Source organism: Oncorhynchus mykiss, chromosome 21 (assembly GCF_057628025.1).
Source record: "Oncorhynchus mykiss isolate SJ-2025 chromosome 21, ASM5762802v1, whole genome shotgun sequence".
NCBI lineage: Eukaryota > Metazoa > Chordata > Actinopteri > Salmoniformes > Salmonidae > Oncorhynchus > Oncorhynchus mykiss.
The window spans coordinates 19849283-19865772 of NC_143042.1; the positions used below are offsets into that span (position 1 = coordinate 19849283).

The 16490-nt window shown below is 42.2% G+C and overlaps 2 protein-coding genes and 1 pseudogene across 6 annotated transcripts in view; 1 reads left to right on the forward strand and 2 right to left on the reverse strand.

Moving 5' to 3' along the window:
• Nucleotides 1–913: 913 nt before the first annotated feature.
• bcap29 (B cell receptor associated protein 29) lies at nt 914–13694 on the reverse strand. 3 transcript variants are annotated; one of them, XM_090214174.1, is made up of 10 exons: nt 13461–13620; nt 12760–12866; nt 12456–12568; nt 11760–11829; nt 5162–5262; nt 4859–5006; nt 4418–4553; nt 4052–4154; nt 3688–3779; nt 914–1947 (listed from the first exon to the last, which is right to left on the reverse strand). In XM_090214174.1, exons 2-10 carry the CDS (start codon nt 12849–12851, stop codon nt 1912–1914), a joined length of 891 nt encoding a protein of 296 aa, XP_090070300.1. In that variant the 5' UTR covers nt 12852–12866; nt 13461–13620; the 3' UTR covers nt 914–1911. The 3 variants fall into 3 exon arrangements, with proteins under 3 accessions (XP_090070300.1, XP_021433080.3, XP_036813475.2); XM_021577405.3 differs by lacking the exons at nt 11760–11829; nt 12456–12568 and having other exon boundaries at nt 13461–13694; XM_036957580.2 differs by lacking the exons at nt 11760–11829; nt 12456–12568; nt 13461–13620 and having other exon boundaries at nt 12760–12885.
• Nucleotides 13695–13861: 167 nt separating this feature from the next.
• On the reverse strand, nt 13862–15674 carry LOC110500195 (tRNA-dihydrouridine(20a/20b) synthase [NAD(P)+]-like; annotated as a pseudogene). Its single transcript, XR_016490220.1, has 4 exons — nt 15512–15674; nt 15125–15365; nt 14767–14982; nt 13862–14201 (listed from the first exon to the last, which is right to left on the reverse strand). The product of XR_016490220.1 is annotated as a tRNA-dihydrouridine(20a/20b) synthase [NAD(P)+]-like (transcript).
• Nucleotides 15221–16490, forward strand: part of cog5 (component of oligomeric golgi complex 5) — an 88749-nt gene continuing 87479 nt past the window's right edge. The window contains exon 1 of one of the 2 annotated variants that reach the window (XM_021577402.3): nt 15221–16295. In XM_021577402.3, coding sequence (XP_021433077.1) covers nt 16250–16295 — 46 coding nt within the window. In that variant the 5' untranslated portion in view covers nt 15221–16249. The remainder of the gene's footprint in view (nt 16296–16490) is intronic. The other variant, XM_090214170.1, reaches the window with a different exon arrangement.

Here is a 16490-nt window from a genome sequence, read left to right on the forward strand (position 1 = left end):
GACAGAACTGGTTAAAAAGTGCTCTTCACTGGCGAGTTGTGGTTTTGTCTCACCAGGGTAGATCGTCGGTTTTGCGTTTATCGTCGAAGGAATGAGTGTTACACCGAGGACTGTACTCTGGAGCGGGATTGATTTGGAGGGTCTATCATGGTCTGGGGCGGTGTGTCACAGCATCATCAGACTGAGCTTGTTGTCATTGCAGGCAATCTCAACCCTGTGCGTTACAGGGAAGACATCCTCCTCCCTCATGTGGTACCCTTCCTGCAGGCTCATCCTGACATGACCCTCCAGCATGACAATGCCACCAGCCATACTGCTCATTCTGTCCGTGATTTCCTGCAAGACAGGAATGTCAGTGTTCTGCCATGGCCAGCGAAGAGCCCGGATCTCAATCCCATTGAGCACGTCTGGGACCTGTTGGATCAGAGGGTGGGCTAGGCCCATTCCCCCCAAGAAATGTCTGGGAACTTGCAGACGTCTTGGTGGAAGAGTAGGGTAACATCTCACAGCAAGAACTGGCAAATCTGGTGCAGTCCATGAGGAGATGCACTGCAGTACTTAATGCAGCTGGTGGCCACACCCGATACGGACTAACTTTTGATTTTGACCCCCCCTTTGTTCAGGGACACATTATTCAATTTCCGTTAGTCACATGTCTGTGGAACTTGTTCAGTTTATGTCTCAGTTGTTGAATCTTTTTGTTCATTCAAGTACTTACACATGTTAAGTTTGCTGAAAATATACACAGTTGACAAAGAGGACGTTTCTTTTTTTGCTGAGTTTGCAAGCGATACCAAGGAAAAAACGTATATGAATCACTTTGTTTTGTGAAGCTAATGAAATGGATGGCATTTCTCACTCGCTTAAAAAAAATAGTTGCATTTCTTCGATTAAACAGGGAATAACTTGTAAATGTAACACAACAGTAAAACATTTTTATTATGGGATAACATGTTGGTATGTGGAGACAATTTTTCCAAACTAAAAAAAATGTATTTCGCAACAAAAACAACTAATAGTGAGCAATACTGGAATATTGCAACACTTTCTTACTCAAAGCAGATTTTTGTACTCGCAATGAGAAAATCTCTACAGTGGTCTGAAAGGCACTTATTCAGTCAGTACAGTACTGGGGCCCTATAGGAGATAAGTACTTAGGGGATGGGGGCTGGAGGAAGTTTGTTGGTCTATTACCCACTCCAAGTGCTGACCCGGTCTACCCAACCCAACCCCTGGGCTGGGACAGTCAATACAGAGAGTCTGAGTGAGAAGAGGAAAGATGAATTTGCTCAGACTTTTCCGTTTCAGTATCCTTATTACAAAACAGAAAATCATGACCCTGTGTAATATTCACAAACCCTTCACATCTAAGAGGAATGAAAACAGAACATCACCATTGATATCAAATATTCAATAACTCAATATAGCTTCTCTACCACTAATTCAATGCTAATTTTGTTTTACAAAACACATACAACTCAATCTGTAATACGCCTAACTGCTAAGGTGAAACAAAATGGATATGAACGCAACGGTGGTACTCTTGCCATATACAGGGAAAAAACAGCATAGCAAGCCCATTACATAAAAAATACATTCACAGTAGAAGACCACTGTAATCTGAAGCTTGGACACCCATGCATGCAGGCATTCATTCACAACTGTGAAATTCTCCAAATGTCAGCAAATACTATTTCTATGCTGGTGTAGTAGCTATTCTATTACAAACGTGCTCAGGTGCTTTTTATCTAATGTTTGCCAGCTCAGTGGTGCTTTGGAGGGTTATTTTGGTGACGTCATGCAGAGTGCTTCAGTATGTCAAAGGAAAATGATAGCGTGCGTGACAGTGTTTTTTTTCTGGTTTCTTGGTACAATCTGTAAACGTTCTGACAGCTGTAGTCATAACCCCGATCAATCATCCTTTTTGTCTCCACACTCTTGAAGATTCTGGAAAAAACAATATATACAGTATATGTGTAAAGTGGTAGAGTTAAATGTACAGTAGTAGTACTAAAGTCAGAGCTGAAATATTCCGTCTACATTTGAGCAGGGTAGTAATATACAGCATCTAAGTCATGACAGCTTTGAACAAGGCAGGGTGAGCAGTAATATCAAATCAAACATGTACAGTGCCTTCAGAAATTATTCATCCCTCTTGATTTATTCTACATGTTGTCACAGCCTGAATTCAAAATGGATTAAATAAAAAAAGTCTCACTTATCTATACACGATTCCGACAAAGTGAAAACGTGTTTTTAGAATTTTTTTGCACAATTTGTTGAAAATTAATTACAGAAATCTCATTTTCATGAGTACTCACACCCCTGAGTCAATACTTTGTAAGAGCCTTTGGTAGAGATTACAGCTGTGAATCTAAGAATCTAAGAGCTTTCCACACCTAGATTGAGAAGTATTTGCCCATTATGCTTTTCAAAACTCTTAAAGCTCTGTCAAATTTTGTTGATCATTGCTAGACAATTTTCAGGTCTTGCCATAGATTTTAGTCAAAACTGTAACTCGGCCACTTAGGAACATTCACTATCGTCTTGGTAAACAACTCCAGTGAAGATGTGGCCTTTTGTTTTAGGTTATTGTCCTGCTGAAAGGTGAATTCTCCCAGTATCTGGTGGAAAGGAGACTGAACTAGGTTTTCCTGTAATATTTTGCCAGTGCTTAGCTCCATCCCATTTATTTTTTATGATGAAAAACTCCAGTCTTTAAAAATTACTAGCATACCCATAACATGATGCAGCCACCACAATGCCCCAAAATATGGAGAGTGGTACTCAGTCATGTGTTGCATTGGATTTTCCCCAAACATAACACTTTGCATCCAGGACAAAAATATATTTGCTTTGCCACATTTTTTGCAGTATTACTTTAGTGCCTTATTGCAAACAGGATGCATGTTTTGGGATATTGAAAAAAAAAAATATGTTCATGCTTCCATCTTTTCACTATGTCAATTAGGTTAATATTGTGGAGTAACTAGAATGTTAATGATCCATCCTCAGTTACCCTGTCACAGCCATTAAACTTAAACTGTTTTAAAGTCACTATTGGCCTCATGGCGGTCCCAGAGCAGTTTCCTCACTCTCTGGCAACGGAGCTAGGAAGGACGCCTGAACCTTTGTAGTGACGGTGTATTGATAAACCATCCAAAGTGTAATTAATAACTTCACCATGCTCAAAGGGATATTCAATGTCTGCTTTTTTTATTGTAATTTTACCTATCTACCAATAGGTGCCCTTCTTTGCAAGGCATTGGAAAACCTTCCTGGTTTTTGTGGTTGAATCTGTGTTAGAAATTCACTGCTCAACGGAGGGATCTTACAATTATTTGTATTTGTGCGGTACAGAGAGGAGGTAGTCCTTCAAAATCATGTTAAACACTTATTGCACAGAGTCCATGCAACTTATTATGCGATTTGTTAAGCAAATGTTCATCCCTGAACTTATTAGGGGTTGAATACATATTGACTCAAGACATTTCAGCTTTTTATTTTTCATTAATTTGTACAAATTTCAAAAAAACATGTTTCCACTTTGACATTATGGGGTATTGTGTGTAGGCCATTGGCAAAATGTAACACAACAACATTTGGAAAAAGTCAAGGGGTGTGAATACTTTCTGAAGGCACTGTAGGCTAATTGTAGATACTGTATGCGAGCTGGTCTGGGGTTACCTGGTGTTCTTTCAGCAGTCGGTCGTATTCTTTGGTCAGTCCATCGGATTGTTTCTTCATAGCTTCCATCTCGGATTGGGACTTTTTCAAGGCTAGGTAAAACATTAACCCCAAAGCATTCCCATTATCATCCAATTCCCATGCATATCATCCAATCTCTCTAAAAGGTGACATGCTATGGGTCAAAGTGCACATTCTTGAACAGTAATTGAAGCCCATGTTTGTTTTCCTGTCATTATGGTCTGATTTCATTTGGTTGGTTATTGTATTGTAGTTGTACATTTTCAAATGATTTCAGTATTATTGGATTTTTGATTCTATTATTCAGTCTGTCACAAAAGTATTGTCTGTGTATTTTCCTCACCTTCCCCTGAGCCCTTCAGTTCTCCTCTCAGTTTCTCCATCTCTTTTTTCAGCAGCTCGTTTCCCTCTGCTGTGGCCTTGTTCCCCTTCCCATCCATCAGAGTCTGAAAGAAAACACATTAACCATTAATCACACCTCTCAACCTTATGTAATACCAAAATTATTTTAGTTACTTTTAGTGTGGATGAAGACCCATATCTCTGAGTAGTAGTTCTGATATAACATCCATTTCGCCTTACATCTAAATGAATTTGTTTCTGTGGACAAGGGGAGCCTTATCTTAGATCAGCGCTCCTCTTCTTTTTGAGACCCTTTTAAATATGGGCTCAGGTGCAGAAAGGGCAGTGATACTGGGTATGACTTCACCTGTTTCAGTAGCTCGTTGTCCTCCATGTATTTCTTGGCAGTTTGGTTATCACTCTCTGCCTTGGTCTGCAGAGAGGCCGTGGTGCTAGACGCCGTCGCCAGCTGGTTGATCAGAGTGATCACCCGCCTCAGCACTCTGTAGGGAAACAGACATAGATTGTGTTCAATACTGATTTAAAAAAAATCCAACAGAGCTGCCACCTGAACTTGTCCATCTGAACATATTTTTTAGATTTCTGTTGCTTAAACATTTTGCTACGATGTGCCCTCCTGAATACGACCAGGGTGTTATGGTCATTGTAATGAATAAAGAAATCTCTAAGATTATGACAATCCATGCAATGGCTGGTTTTCACCAGTATCCATCCCAATGTGAAGACGACACAGTGAAGATTCAGTATGTCAATGGGTGAGTGATGGACAGACCGATCCAGGACTTACAGCCAGAGAAAGAGGGAAAAGCCAGAGATGTAGAGGTTCCTCTGGGCTCTGAACAGCTTCATGTGGAGGTTGTCAAACATGTTGGGATGCAGATTAGCATCCTTGCTGTTTCCCGCCCCCGAATACTTCCTCACCTCACGCACAGCATCTATAGGAGGACAGAAGGGTGTGCAGGTGTGGTACGACATGGTTAAACATGGTAAGACATGGAGATTGCAAAAGCATTGTATGAGATTGTCATTATTGAGAGTGATTATGATCTGTGAGTAAATTAAACCATGACACTTTCTGGCATCATCTTACCGAGGAAGAGGACTATAAGGATTATGATCATGGCGAGGAAGAATTTATTCCAAAACCTGGCCATTTTGTTCCATATTCTTAGCTGGAAGATACTCTGCCATCTGCAAAAGAGCACAAAAACATAATGCTGAGACTCAGAACACTGCAAAAGCAAATCAATGTCTAATAAAAAATCCCTGGATGCAGCTTAGGGCTGTCCCCGACAAAAATAAAAACAACTTGTCGACCGAAAGTCCTCCGTTCTTTCTACCAATCAATTGGTAGAAATTTTAAAATTTGTATTTTCCATTTATAGACACACCCTGTGTGTTTTAATAAAAATCTAGATGCTTGTCTGACGCTTCAAGCAAACTATTTAATTAAATAAGACACAAATGACTCAAGAGGGAGCCAGAGATCAAGATAATTAAAACTTATTAACGTGACCCGACCATCCTCCTCCTTCTCCTGCTGGGTTTCTACTTTCCTGAAGTTGCCGGTAATATGCAACACGAGTGGAATGCCAATTTCTTACAATTTTACTGATCTGTGTGCCGGGTTATGGTTTTCAGATGCACATTTTAGTTGAACGGTTTTATTTAATTTATAATAATGTCTTCGTATCTCAATCATTGACATGTGGTGAATCAAAATTCTATCAAAATCTAAATGAAAATGATACAAACCAAAAAAGTAACTGTATTGCCATTATCAACTTTGTAAAATTAGCCTACATAAAGTCAACAAATAAAACATGGCAACCTGTAGGTAGAAAATATCCTGACAAAAATAAATATCCTATAAATCACATTGGCTACGCATGGCCTGTCTGCAATGAACTTGAAACATTGTATCAACTATCAACTTGGGTTCAACCAGAAGTTCTCACACTAGCAAACTAAAATATTCTTAGAGTTCGCCATGCCAGTGAGCTCGTGACAGACATCTGTAGACTATTTGCGCAAGGGATAAGAGCTCACCAGGTAGGCCTATTTTATGACGTTTCCACTCGATCAAAGCATTACATTTTCCCTTCACGCTGCGTGGTTATCAAAAGGGAGGTCCTGATCTGGCTATGCCATGTCTCTGTGGGCTACACTAGTTCATTTAGCAGACAAGATTTGCTAAGAACTCACCAGGTAGGCCTATTTTATGACGTTTCCACTCGATCAAAGCATTACATTTTCCCTTCACACTGCGTGGTTATCAAAAGGGAGGTCCTGATCTGGCTATGCCATGTCTCTGTGGGCTACACTAGTTCATTTAGCAGACAAGATTTGCTAAGAACTCTGTGGCATTGGCTCCCGAGTGGTGCAGCGGTCTAAGGCACTGCATTGCAGTGTTAGGAGCATCACTACAGACCCAGGTTCAATCCCGGGCTTTATCACAACCGGCCGTGACCGGGAGTCCCATAGGGCGGCGCACAATTTGTCTAGCGCTGTACGGGTTAGGGCAATTATTATAATTTCCACCATTTAAAAAAAAAAATATCTTCCCCAAACTTGAAACTCAAGCGCTGCTTATGTATGGCAGTTAGGCTCTGCACCCCTTGTGAAGCAGATTAATGTGCTTGATTAAAAATAATTTGGCCCCTTTAGTTGTGATACAAACCTTATCAAAACATATGACCAAGGCTACATGAGGTTTGCAACTATGATAAAAAATAAATAAAAAAGGTATTTTTTTCTTGCCTTAAGCTGGGCATCATTCACAAGTGATAATTCACAAGTGATAAGCAGCTAAAATTGTCAGAGTATTCTTGATTTAATCTTGTCTTTACATATACTAAATTTAGTGTGCAATTTTGTTTTCATTTAGAGTGAAACATTATTATGCACCTGTTTTGAAACAGTTAGCATGTTTGTTAGACTACGAATGACCATCAGCAGCATCAGAGCTTGGAGTAGCCTAATTACCGTGACCAAATGGTCAAATGGAATTTGACTGCCTTCATGACGCGTGACCGTCCTTACTCAACATTGACAGTAGCACTCCAAACAAAAGACAACGTCTTAATTGACAAAAACAAATGAGTTTATTATGAGTTATCACAATAGTAGCATAGGTTGTGCGCTCTGCAAACGTGTCCACTTTGACAGTGAGAACGGTAAAACTAGAACAATAATAGATCGAATGAATTAACAGAAATTACCATTACCAAACAAACATTATAGATTAGAAATTATAGGAATTAACGGTAAATGTTCTACACTACCGTTCAAAAGTTTGGGGTCACTTCGAAATGTCCTTGTTTTTTTAAAGGACATTTTTTGTCCATTAAAATATCATCAAATTGATCAGAAATACAGTGTAGACATTGCTAATGTTGTAAATGACTATTGTGGCAGGTTTTTTATGGAATTTCTACAGAGGCCCATTATCAGCAACCATCACTGTGTTCCAATGGCACGTTGTGTTAGCTAATCCAAGTTTATCATTTTAAAAGTCTAATTGATCATTAGAAAACCCTTTTGCAATTATGTTAGCACAGCTAAAAACTGTGTTCTAATTAAAGAAGCAATAAAACTGTCCCTCTTTAGACTAGTTGAGTATCTGGAGCATCAGTATTTGTGAGTTCGATTACTGGCTCAAAATGGCCAGAAACAAAGACCTTCCTCCTGAAACTCGTCAGTCTATTCTTGTTAAATCTTAACGCTACAGCATTCAATGACAATCTGTGCTTCCAACTCTGTGGCAACAGTTTGGGGAAGGCCCTTTCCTGTTTCAGCATGACAATGCCCCAATGCACAAAGCGAGGTACAAACATAAATTGTTTGTCGCGATTGGTGTGGAATAATTTGACTGGCCTGCACAGATCCCTGACCTCAACCCCATCAAACACATTTGGGATGAACAGGTGTAGGTAGACCTTACCGTGAAATGCTTAACCAACAATGCAGAGTTTTAAAAAGTAAGACATTTGCTAAATAAACTAAATGAAAAAAAGTAACAAAATAACAATAACGAGGCTATATACAAGGGGTACCGGTACCGAGTCAATGTGCAGGGGTACGGATTAGTCGAAGTAATATGTACATGTAGGTAGGGGTAAAGTGACTATGCATAGATAATAAACAGAGAGTAGCAGCAGCGTATGTGAAGAGTGTGAAGGAATATGAATGTGTGTGTGTGTGTGTGTTGTAATATGCATGTGTATGTTTTGTCTGTGTGTCCGTGTTGGGGTGTCAGTGTAGCATGTGTGAGTGTGTGGTTAGAGTCCAGTGAGTGTGCATTGAGCCTGTGCAAGAGAGTCCTAGCAAAAAGCACAAATAAGAATAAAATACGGGGGTCAGTGCAAATAGTCAGGTTGGCATTTGATTAACTGTTTAGCAGTCTTGTGGCTTTGGGGTAGAACCTGTTAAGGAGCCTTTTGGTCCCAGACTTACCGTACCACTTGCCGTGCGGTAGCATAGAGGACAGTCTGACTTGGGTGGCTGGCGTCTTTAACAATTTTTAGGGCCTTCCTCCGACACCACCTGGTATATAGGTCCTGGATGGCAGAAAGCTTGGCCCCAGTGAAGTGCTGTACGCACTACCTTTTGTAGCACCTTGCGGTCGGATGCAGAGCCGTTGCCATACCAAGCGGTGATGCAACAAGTCAGGATGCTCTCAATGGTGCAGCTGTAGAACTTTGAGGATCTGAGGGACCCATGCCAAATCTTTTCAGCCTCCTGAGGGGGAAGAGTTGTTGTCGTACCTTCTTCACGACTGTGTTGGTGTGTTTGGACCATGATAGGTTCTTAAGTGTTGTAGACACCAAGGAACTTGAAGTTCTCGACCCGTTCCACTACAGCGTTGAATGGGGGCGTGCTTGGCCCTCATTATCCTATAGTCCACGATCATCTCCTTTGTCTTGCTCACCTTGAGGAAGAGGTTGTTGTCCTGGCAACACACTGCCAGGTCTCTGACCTCCTCCCTATAGGTGGTCTCATTGTCGTTGTTGATCAGGCCTACCACCGTCGTGCCGTCTGCAAACTCGATGTCGGAGTCGTGGCCACGCAGTTGTAGGTTAACAGAGAGTACAGGAGGGGAATAAGCACACACTCCTGAGGGGCCCCTGTGTTGAGGGGCAGCCCGTCAAGAAGTCCAGGATCCAGTTGCAGAGGGTACATAATGTTGCCGCTACCGTCTCTTATGACCGAAAATAACTTCTAGACATCAGGACTGCGATTACTCACCACAGACTAGCAGAATCCTTTTTTTCCTTTCACGACTCTGATGAGCCCGAGGATATACAGCTCCCTGGGGAACAGGCCCCGAGCCCCGTGATATGCGTGAAGAGGAGGCTGAGTTTTACCAAATTTCTATCACATGTTAAATGTGCAACCAGAGGGAAAAGAACTCTGGACCACCTATACTCCACACACAGACATGCATACAAAAATCTCCCTCGCCCTACATTTGGCAAATCTGACCATAAATCCATCCTCCTGATTCCTGCTTAGTAGCAAAAATTAAAGCAGGAAGCACCAGTGACTAGATCAATAAAAAAGTAGTCAGATGAAGCAGATGCTAAACTACAGGAATGTTTTGCTAGCACAGACTGGACTATGTTCCGGGACTCCTCCAATGGCAGTGAGGAGTACACCACATCTGTCATTGGCTTCATCAATAAGTGCATCGATGACGTCGTCCCCACAGTGACCATACCCCAGCCAGAAGCCATGGCTTACAGGCAGCATCCACACTGAACTAAAGGCTAGAGCTGCCGCTTTCAAGGAGCGGGACTCTAGCCCGGAAGCTTATAAGAAATCCCTACGAACCGTCAAATCAAATCAAATGTATTTATAAAGCAAAGTCAAACAGGCAAAGCGTCAATACAGGACTAAGATCAAGATATACTACACCGGCTCTGACATCCACATCGTCGGATGTGTCTGGGCCTGCAAACCATTACAGACTACAAAGGGAAGCACAGCCGAGAGCTGCCCAGTGACACGAGCCTACCAGATGAGCTAAACTACTTCTATGCTCACTTTGAGGCAAATAATACTGAAACATGCATGAGAGCACCAGCTGTACTGGAAGACTGTCTGATCACGCAGCCGCAGCCGATGTAAGACCCTTTAACAGGTCAAGATTCACAAGAACAATGCCTCCTGGGTGGCGCAGTGGTCTAAGGCACTGCATCGCACTGTGCCACCAGAGACTCTGGGTTCGAGCCCAGGCTCTGTCGCAGCCAGCGATGCACAATTGGCCCAGCATCTTCCGGGTTAGGGAGGATTTGGCCGGCAGGGATATCTTTGTCTCATCGCGCACTAGCGACTTCTGTGGAGGGCTGGGTGCAGTGCACACTGACCAGGTCGCCAGGTGTACGGTGTTTCCTCCGACACATTGGCTTCTGGGTTGGATGTGCGTTGTGTCAAGAAGGTGTACGGTGTACTGGCAGCTAGGTTTGGTTGTGTTTTGTAGGACGCGTCGCCTCTCCCGAGTCCGTATGGGAGTTGCAGCGATGAGACAAGACTCCAACTATTGGATACCACGAAATTGAGGAGAAAAAAAGGGGTAATAAAATACATTCACAAGGCTGCAGGGCCAGACAGATTACCAGGACGTGTACGGCGAGAATGTGCTGACCAACTAGCAAGTATCTTCACTGACATTTACAACATCTCCCTGTCTGAGTCTGTAATAAGCAGACTAGCATAGTGCCTGTGCCCAAGAACACTAAGGTAACCTGCCTAAATGACTACCGACCCATAGCACTGGTCGGTCGGCCTGATCACCGACAACAAGACAGCCTATGTGGTGCCAGGACAATGACCTCTCCCTCAACGTGATCAAGATGAGCGAGCACGCCCCCATTCTCATCGACAGGGCTGCAGTGGAGAAGGTTGAAAACTTCAAGTTCCTTGGTGTCCACATCGCCAACGAACTAACATGATCCAAGCACACCATGAGAGTCGTGAAGCAGGCACGACAAAACCTATTCCCCCTCAGGAGACTGAAAAGATTTGGCATGGGTCCTCAGATCCTCAAAAGGCTCTACAGCTGCGCCATCGAGAGCATCCTGACTGGTTATCTCACTGCCTGGTATGGCAACTGCTCGGGATCCGACCGCAAGACACTACAGAGGGTAGTGCGTACGGCCCAGTACATCACTGGGGCCAAGCTCCCTGCCATCCAGGACCTTTATACCAGGCGGTGTCAGAAGAAGGCCCTAAAAATTGTCAAAGACTCCAGCCACCCTAGTCGTAGACGGTTCTCTCTGCTACCACACGGCAAGCAGTACCGGAGCGCTAAGTCTAGGTCCAAGAGGCTTCTAAACAGCTTCTACCCCAAGCCATAAGACTCCTGTACATCTAGTCAAATGGCTAGCCTATTTGCATTGCCCCCCCCCCTCCACACCACGGCCACACTCTGTTGTCATCTATGCATAGTCACTTTAATTAACTCTACCTACATGTACAAACTACCTCAACTAATCGGTGTCCCTGCACATTGACTCTGTACTGGCACCCCCCTGTATATATTGTTATTTTTTACTGCTGCTCTTTAATTACTTTTTTTTATTTTTAAACTTCTCTTATTCTTATCCGTATTTTTTAACACTGAACTGTTGGTCAGGGGCTCGTAAATAAGCATTACACTGTAAGGTTTACACCTGTTGTATTCTCACCTAGGTGTTCCTTTTGTCCAGGTGGGAAAGGGCAGTGTGGAGTTCAATAGAGATTGCATCACCTGTGGATCTGTTGGGGCGGTATGCAAATTAGAGTGGGTCCAAGGTTTCTGGGATGATGGTGTTGATTTGAGCCATGACCAGCTTTTTCAAGATTTTCATGGTGATGGATTCTGGCTCCTAACTCCTTAACTTGGGATAGGGTTAATTATCAGGTATCCTATTGAAATATCGAGTGCTTAGGTTTAGAGGGTCTACACCAGAAGTTAATGGTTATCTGTAGGAGGAAGGTGTATGGTGTGTGCAATTAAGCTTGGAATGTGCTGAGTGCAGGGAAAACGATCACATGTGGCAACATTAATAAGGTGAGCGAGCCATGGATTAGTGGTGAAGGGGGTCAGGTCATGTTAAGGGAAGAGGAACCATTTATTGCCCATATCACTTTGTATCTTTATTGCTAGGCAGGAAACTATGTTTTGCGAGAAGGAGGAGACTCCACCCAAACGGTTGTACAAATATCACCACTATTGTAAACATGTTTCTGTCAATTCAGCTGTTAGATCCTTTGGCAGGAATAAACTTGGTTTAAGCTTTAAGCTTTCACAGTGTCCGTCTGGTTCTTACTCTAATAACTAGAACCTAACATTGGCTACAGATGTGAGTGCTACTGTGGCGGAAGTCATTTAGGCAGGTTACCTTGGCGTTCATGGGCACAGGGACTATGGGGGTCTGCTTGAAACATGTGGGTATGGTTGAAAATGTCAGTTTGACACTTGCCAGCTGGTCGGCGAATGCTCTGAGTATGCGTCCTGGTATTCCGACCGTGACCAAAAAAACATGTATTTTTAACATCTGCAAATGACGTATTTTCAACTTTCATTCAGAACTGAAAATCAACCCGACTTCAATGTCTGGAAAATACGTATTTTAGACAAAATGTCAACATAATTTCGCTTACTGGGTTGTTGCAGTATCAGGATTGGTTAGGGCTCATTCCTACCTGGTGGCTGAGACGAAGGGTAGACAGAGGATGAGGAGTACACCTATTTCCACATAGAGGAAGAGGGCAACTGCAGTCCATTGCAACGTCATCTCTAACAATACAGTCTGTAAAATATGAAACATTTTTAGCAACGAAGGTTATTTTCACAGTCTGGCAGTAACGTTATGTTGTTTTGCCAGAATGGAAAAGGACTGGTGTAATTGTTGATGTCAACAAGAGAAAGATTCAACTTGCTACGTAGCTAGCTAGTTTCCTCTGGACATATTTCAGCTAACTGTGAAACCACCAATGCAAATGTATTAAGAACAACAATGTAGTTCCTGTTTCAGAGATAAGCCTCTTATCCTAGCAAGATACGTAACGTTACTATGTTCCCATGCTTGGTTAATAACACCCAGCAGCACTAAGCGTATGCTGTTTCATTCAGTGTGTAACATGTCCTTATATCATAGAAATAGTAGCTGCGCCTAATAGAAATAGTAGCTAGCTAAGTTTAACGGTATTGCTAAAGACTTTGCCTCATGCGGTGACATCAGCCAGGTAGCTGGCAATATTTTAAGGCAGGACACGATAGCTATTTAGTTAACTGGTAACGTTACTAGCTAACGTTAGCACTTTTGTGAAATACATAGTAAGTAACTACACATACGAGGAGCCAAGTTCAGCCTCTTAATAATTATGCAAAGTATGTAACTTACTTTACGGCACCCGAACAAAGAAACTGGAGGATGAAAGGCAAACTTAAATTTGGAGACAGTTGTTTTACGCTTCTTTTTTTGCTGTCACTTTTTTTGGGTCCCATTTGAATGACGTTATACAGAAGGTTTTATCTGTTCGCTTACTGGCTTATTCTCTACTGAGGAGAACCAATAAGGTTCTGCCATATGTTGTAAATCCCATACTGTACACATCATGGACAGTTCAAATATGATGAAATTAGGTGTAATGTGTTTGGTTTTGTTTGTACGTTCTAGTCGTGTCTGACTGGACATGTTGAAGTGAATCTGATGTGACCTTCATTTTTTTTTTGCAGGTAAACACATTATGTGCATGCACACTGCACACCTGGACTATCAGAATAAAAAAATAAAAGGTAATATAGTAAATAAAATATTTTATTCCATAGAAAATAAAATTAATAACATACACATTAAAATATACCTAGCCTGTGTTTATGATAGGCCTTCTGTCTTTGGAGCCATATGTGTTGTGGAGGTAGTCTATGACTGCGGCGCTGCTTTGCAGGGAGTTGATCACCTTCCTCTCGGGCTGGGAGCTGACCCTCTCCAGCATGTAGATGAGGTGCTGGTGGAAGCAGGTGAAGGGGGTCCCCTGGTTTGTGGTGAGGTCCACCCAGTCCCACACACACTCAAGAGGGGTCTCATTGTAGCCAGTGAACATGGCCGGGTTGGACAACAGCCCCCGGCCTGCCATCACACCTACAAGACAGGACATGTGGGGTGGGAGGGGAAGTGTCTTGAGTGAGCCATATAACTATACAGATCCTGTAGAGATATTCTATATTTTCTCTAATTATTTATTTGCATGGAACCTCTAGCTACCCTTCTAAGTATTTACCATTAATATATGTTAAGATGACACAATAAACAGAGAATGATTTCCCTGGAGGGAATGAGAGGTTACAGAATAAATGCAGATGAAAAGAAGATAGTGTTTATGATAAGGAGTAAACAGTGGGCTATGCAGTTCTATAAAAATAAGCCATGATAGTGCCTCCCAGAACCACCCCCATGTTGTGGTTTATTTTCATAGAACTGCACAGCCTGTCATTGTGGATCACTTTGGCCTATATAAATTGATTTAATATGAAGCCATTTCAAGAGCATCTTTCCCAAGGAAATAACTCTCATATGACACCCTATTCCCATACACAGTGCACTACTTTTGACCAGAGCCCTGTGTGACTGCCTTTGGAGTCTGGTCAAAAGTAGTGCACAACATTGGGAATAGGGATCAATTGAAATTTGCACTAATTGAACTGACCATCAACTCAAGTGAGCTGATGTGTGGTCTCCACATCTCGGTGGGTCTTTATGTCTCTGTTGGCGATGACAGGGACTGACAGGCTGTCCTTGATGGTCTTGATAGCGTCAAAGTGGACCGCTGGTGGTGGTCCGACCATGGACCGTTATCCAGGACACCCCTGCCGCCTCTGCCTTCTGACACAGGTCCACCGTACATCACAGGTCCTTGTGAATTCTGGGAAAAGAGAGCGGAAACAACGACTGGAAAAGGAACTTCTGATGACACTTAGGTTGCTTGCAAAATACAGCTGTTACAGGCTCTTTTGTCTTGGAAGCAAAAGTGAAACAATTATATTTGGTGATATGATCACTCTTACCTTATTTTGATGGAGGCTGTGTAGTTAGGATTGTCTACTTGGTTCCTGACATGTCAAACCATGTCTTTGACAGGCTCAGGTTTGTTGAGAAGGCATGCACCGTAGCCTTCCGACATGGCCCACCGCTGGGGACAGCCACAGTTGAGGTCCACTCCATCAGAGAAGGGTGAGACCACACAGGCTGCATCAGCCAGGGTCTGGGCATCACTGGCAGCAAACTGCACGATCAGAGGATGGTCAGCTGAGAGATACATTGAGCAATAAAGTTGGATTTAATTGACACCAAAATTGACAGTCTTCACACATCCAATGACTGCAGACACCAAGTCCCTATATTTCGAGAGGCATCTAATATTTCCTTTTAGAAAAAAAGTGATCTCATATTACCTTCATTGTTTGTAAATTAACTGTCTCTGGCTTTGACAGAACACATAAAGTCAGGAGCAACTATCATTGGAGTGAAGCAAATGTCACAGTCAAATTTCCTCACCAGTGACCTGAATGCCAGCCTGGAAAAGCAGGAAAATAAACGATGAGATATAGCTATTGCTCAACCTACTTCAGCTATCCGCACAAATCCCACCCGCTGAACAAGTAATTGAAAATGTCCAAAGATCAGATCATCTTACTTTTATTACCGGACCATAGGAGCACAGATTTTCAGAACTTCCCTTACTCAAACATGTCCATCATGTTGGTGGTCGTCCTTTTCATAGACCATATGTTTTTAATCACTGAAGTTAGCTAACCAGTTGGCTAGCTTATTAGCCATGGAAATGCTTTTCTTTCCACAGTCGAAATAGTTTGGTGCATACAGTTTATGGCCTATTCTAACGTTGATGTGACTCGATAACGTTCATATTTTATGTAATTAAGATAGCAAGATAAAGTTCACAAACACCCGAATGCAAACAATAACACGCAGTATCGTTAGTGGGCGTGTCCACCGAACAACTTTTCATTTTTGAACTTTGAACCTAATAAGTATAAATAAATAACGTTATCACAATGAACTTTGGTACCAAATACAGATCGTTTGATATTTTCTTTTGAAGAATAAAATGTTTGGTTTGGTTCATTTCCTGTCGCTGAAATTATACGTCATCGTGTGATGACGTGGAAAACATGGAGGGTAGTGGAGGAGCTTCAACGAATTTGCTGTTAAGTGATGGTAAAATTCTGTATTCTAACATGTATTTTCAATACTTTTCTGTCAATCAGTTCTACTTCATGTAGGTGTATGGTTTGTTTTATTCAGCTAGGTGTATCAGCTCCGTAGTCGTTCAGGAATGAAAGCTACCGAGTTGACGGGGCAGTCCATCATTGACTGACATCAAGGCGTCATAATCGTTTATGTTTTTCAATA

What these genes read in the sequence shown, in the direction of transcription:
- bcap29 (XM_090214174.1), bottom strand. Translation starts at nt 12,851, where the DNA reads ATGACGTTGCAATGGACTGCAGTTGCCCTCTTCCTCTATGTGGAAATA. An exon ending in TGGACAAAAGGAACACCTAG is followed by an intron (nt 5,263 to 11,759) that starts GTGAGAATACAA and finishes GCTCTTTTGCAG; the next exon opens with ATGGCAGAGTATCTTCCAGC. An exon ending in TTTTCCCTCTTTCTCTGGCT is followed by an intron (nt 4,554 to 4,858) that starts GTAAGTCCTGGA and finishes GTTTCCCTACAG; the next exon opens with AGTGCTGAGGCGGGTGATCA.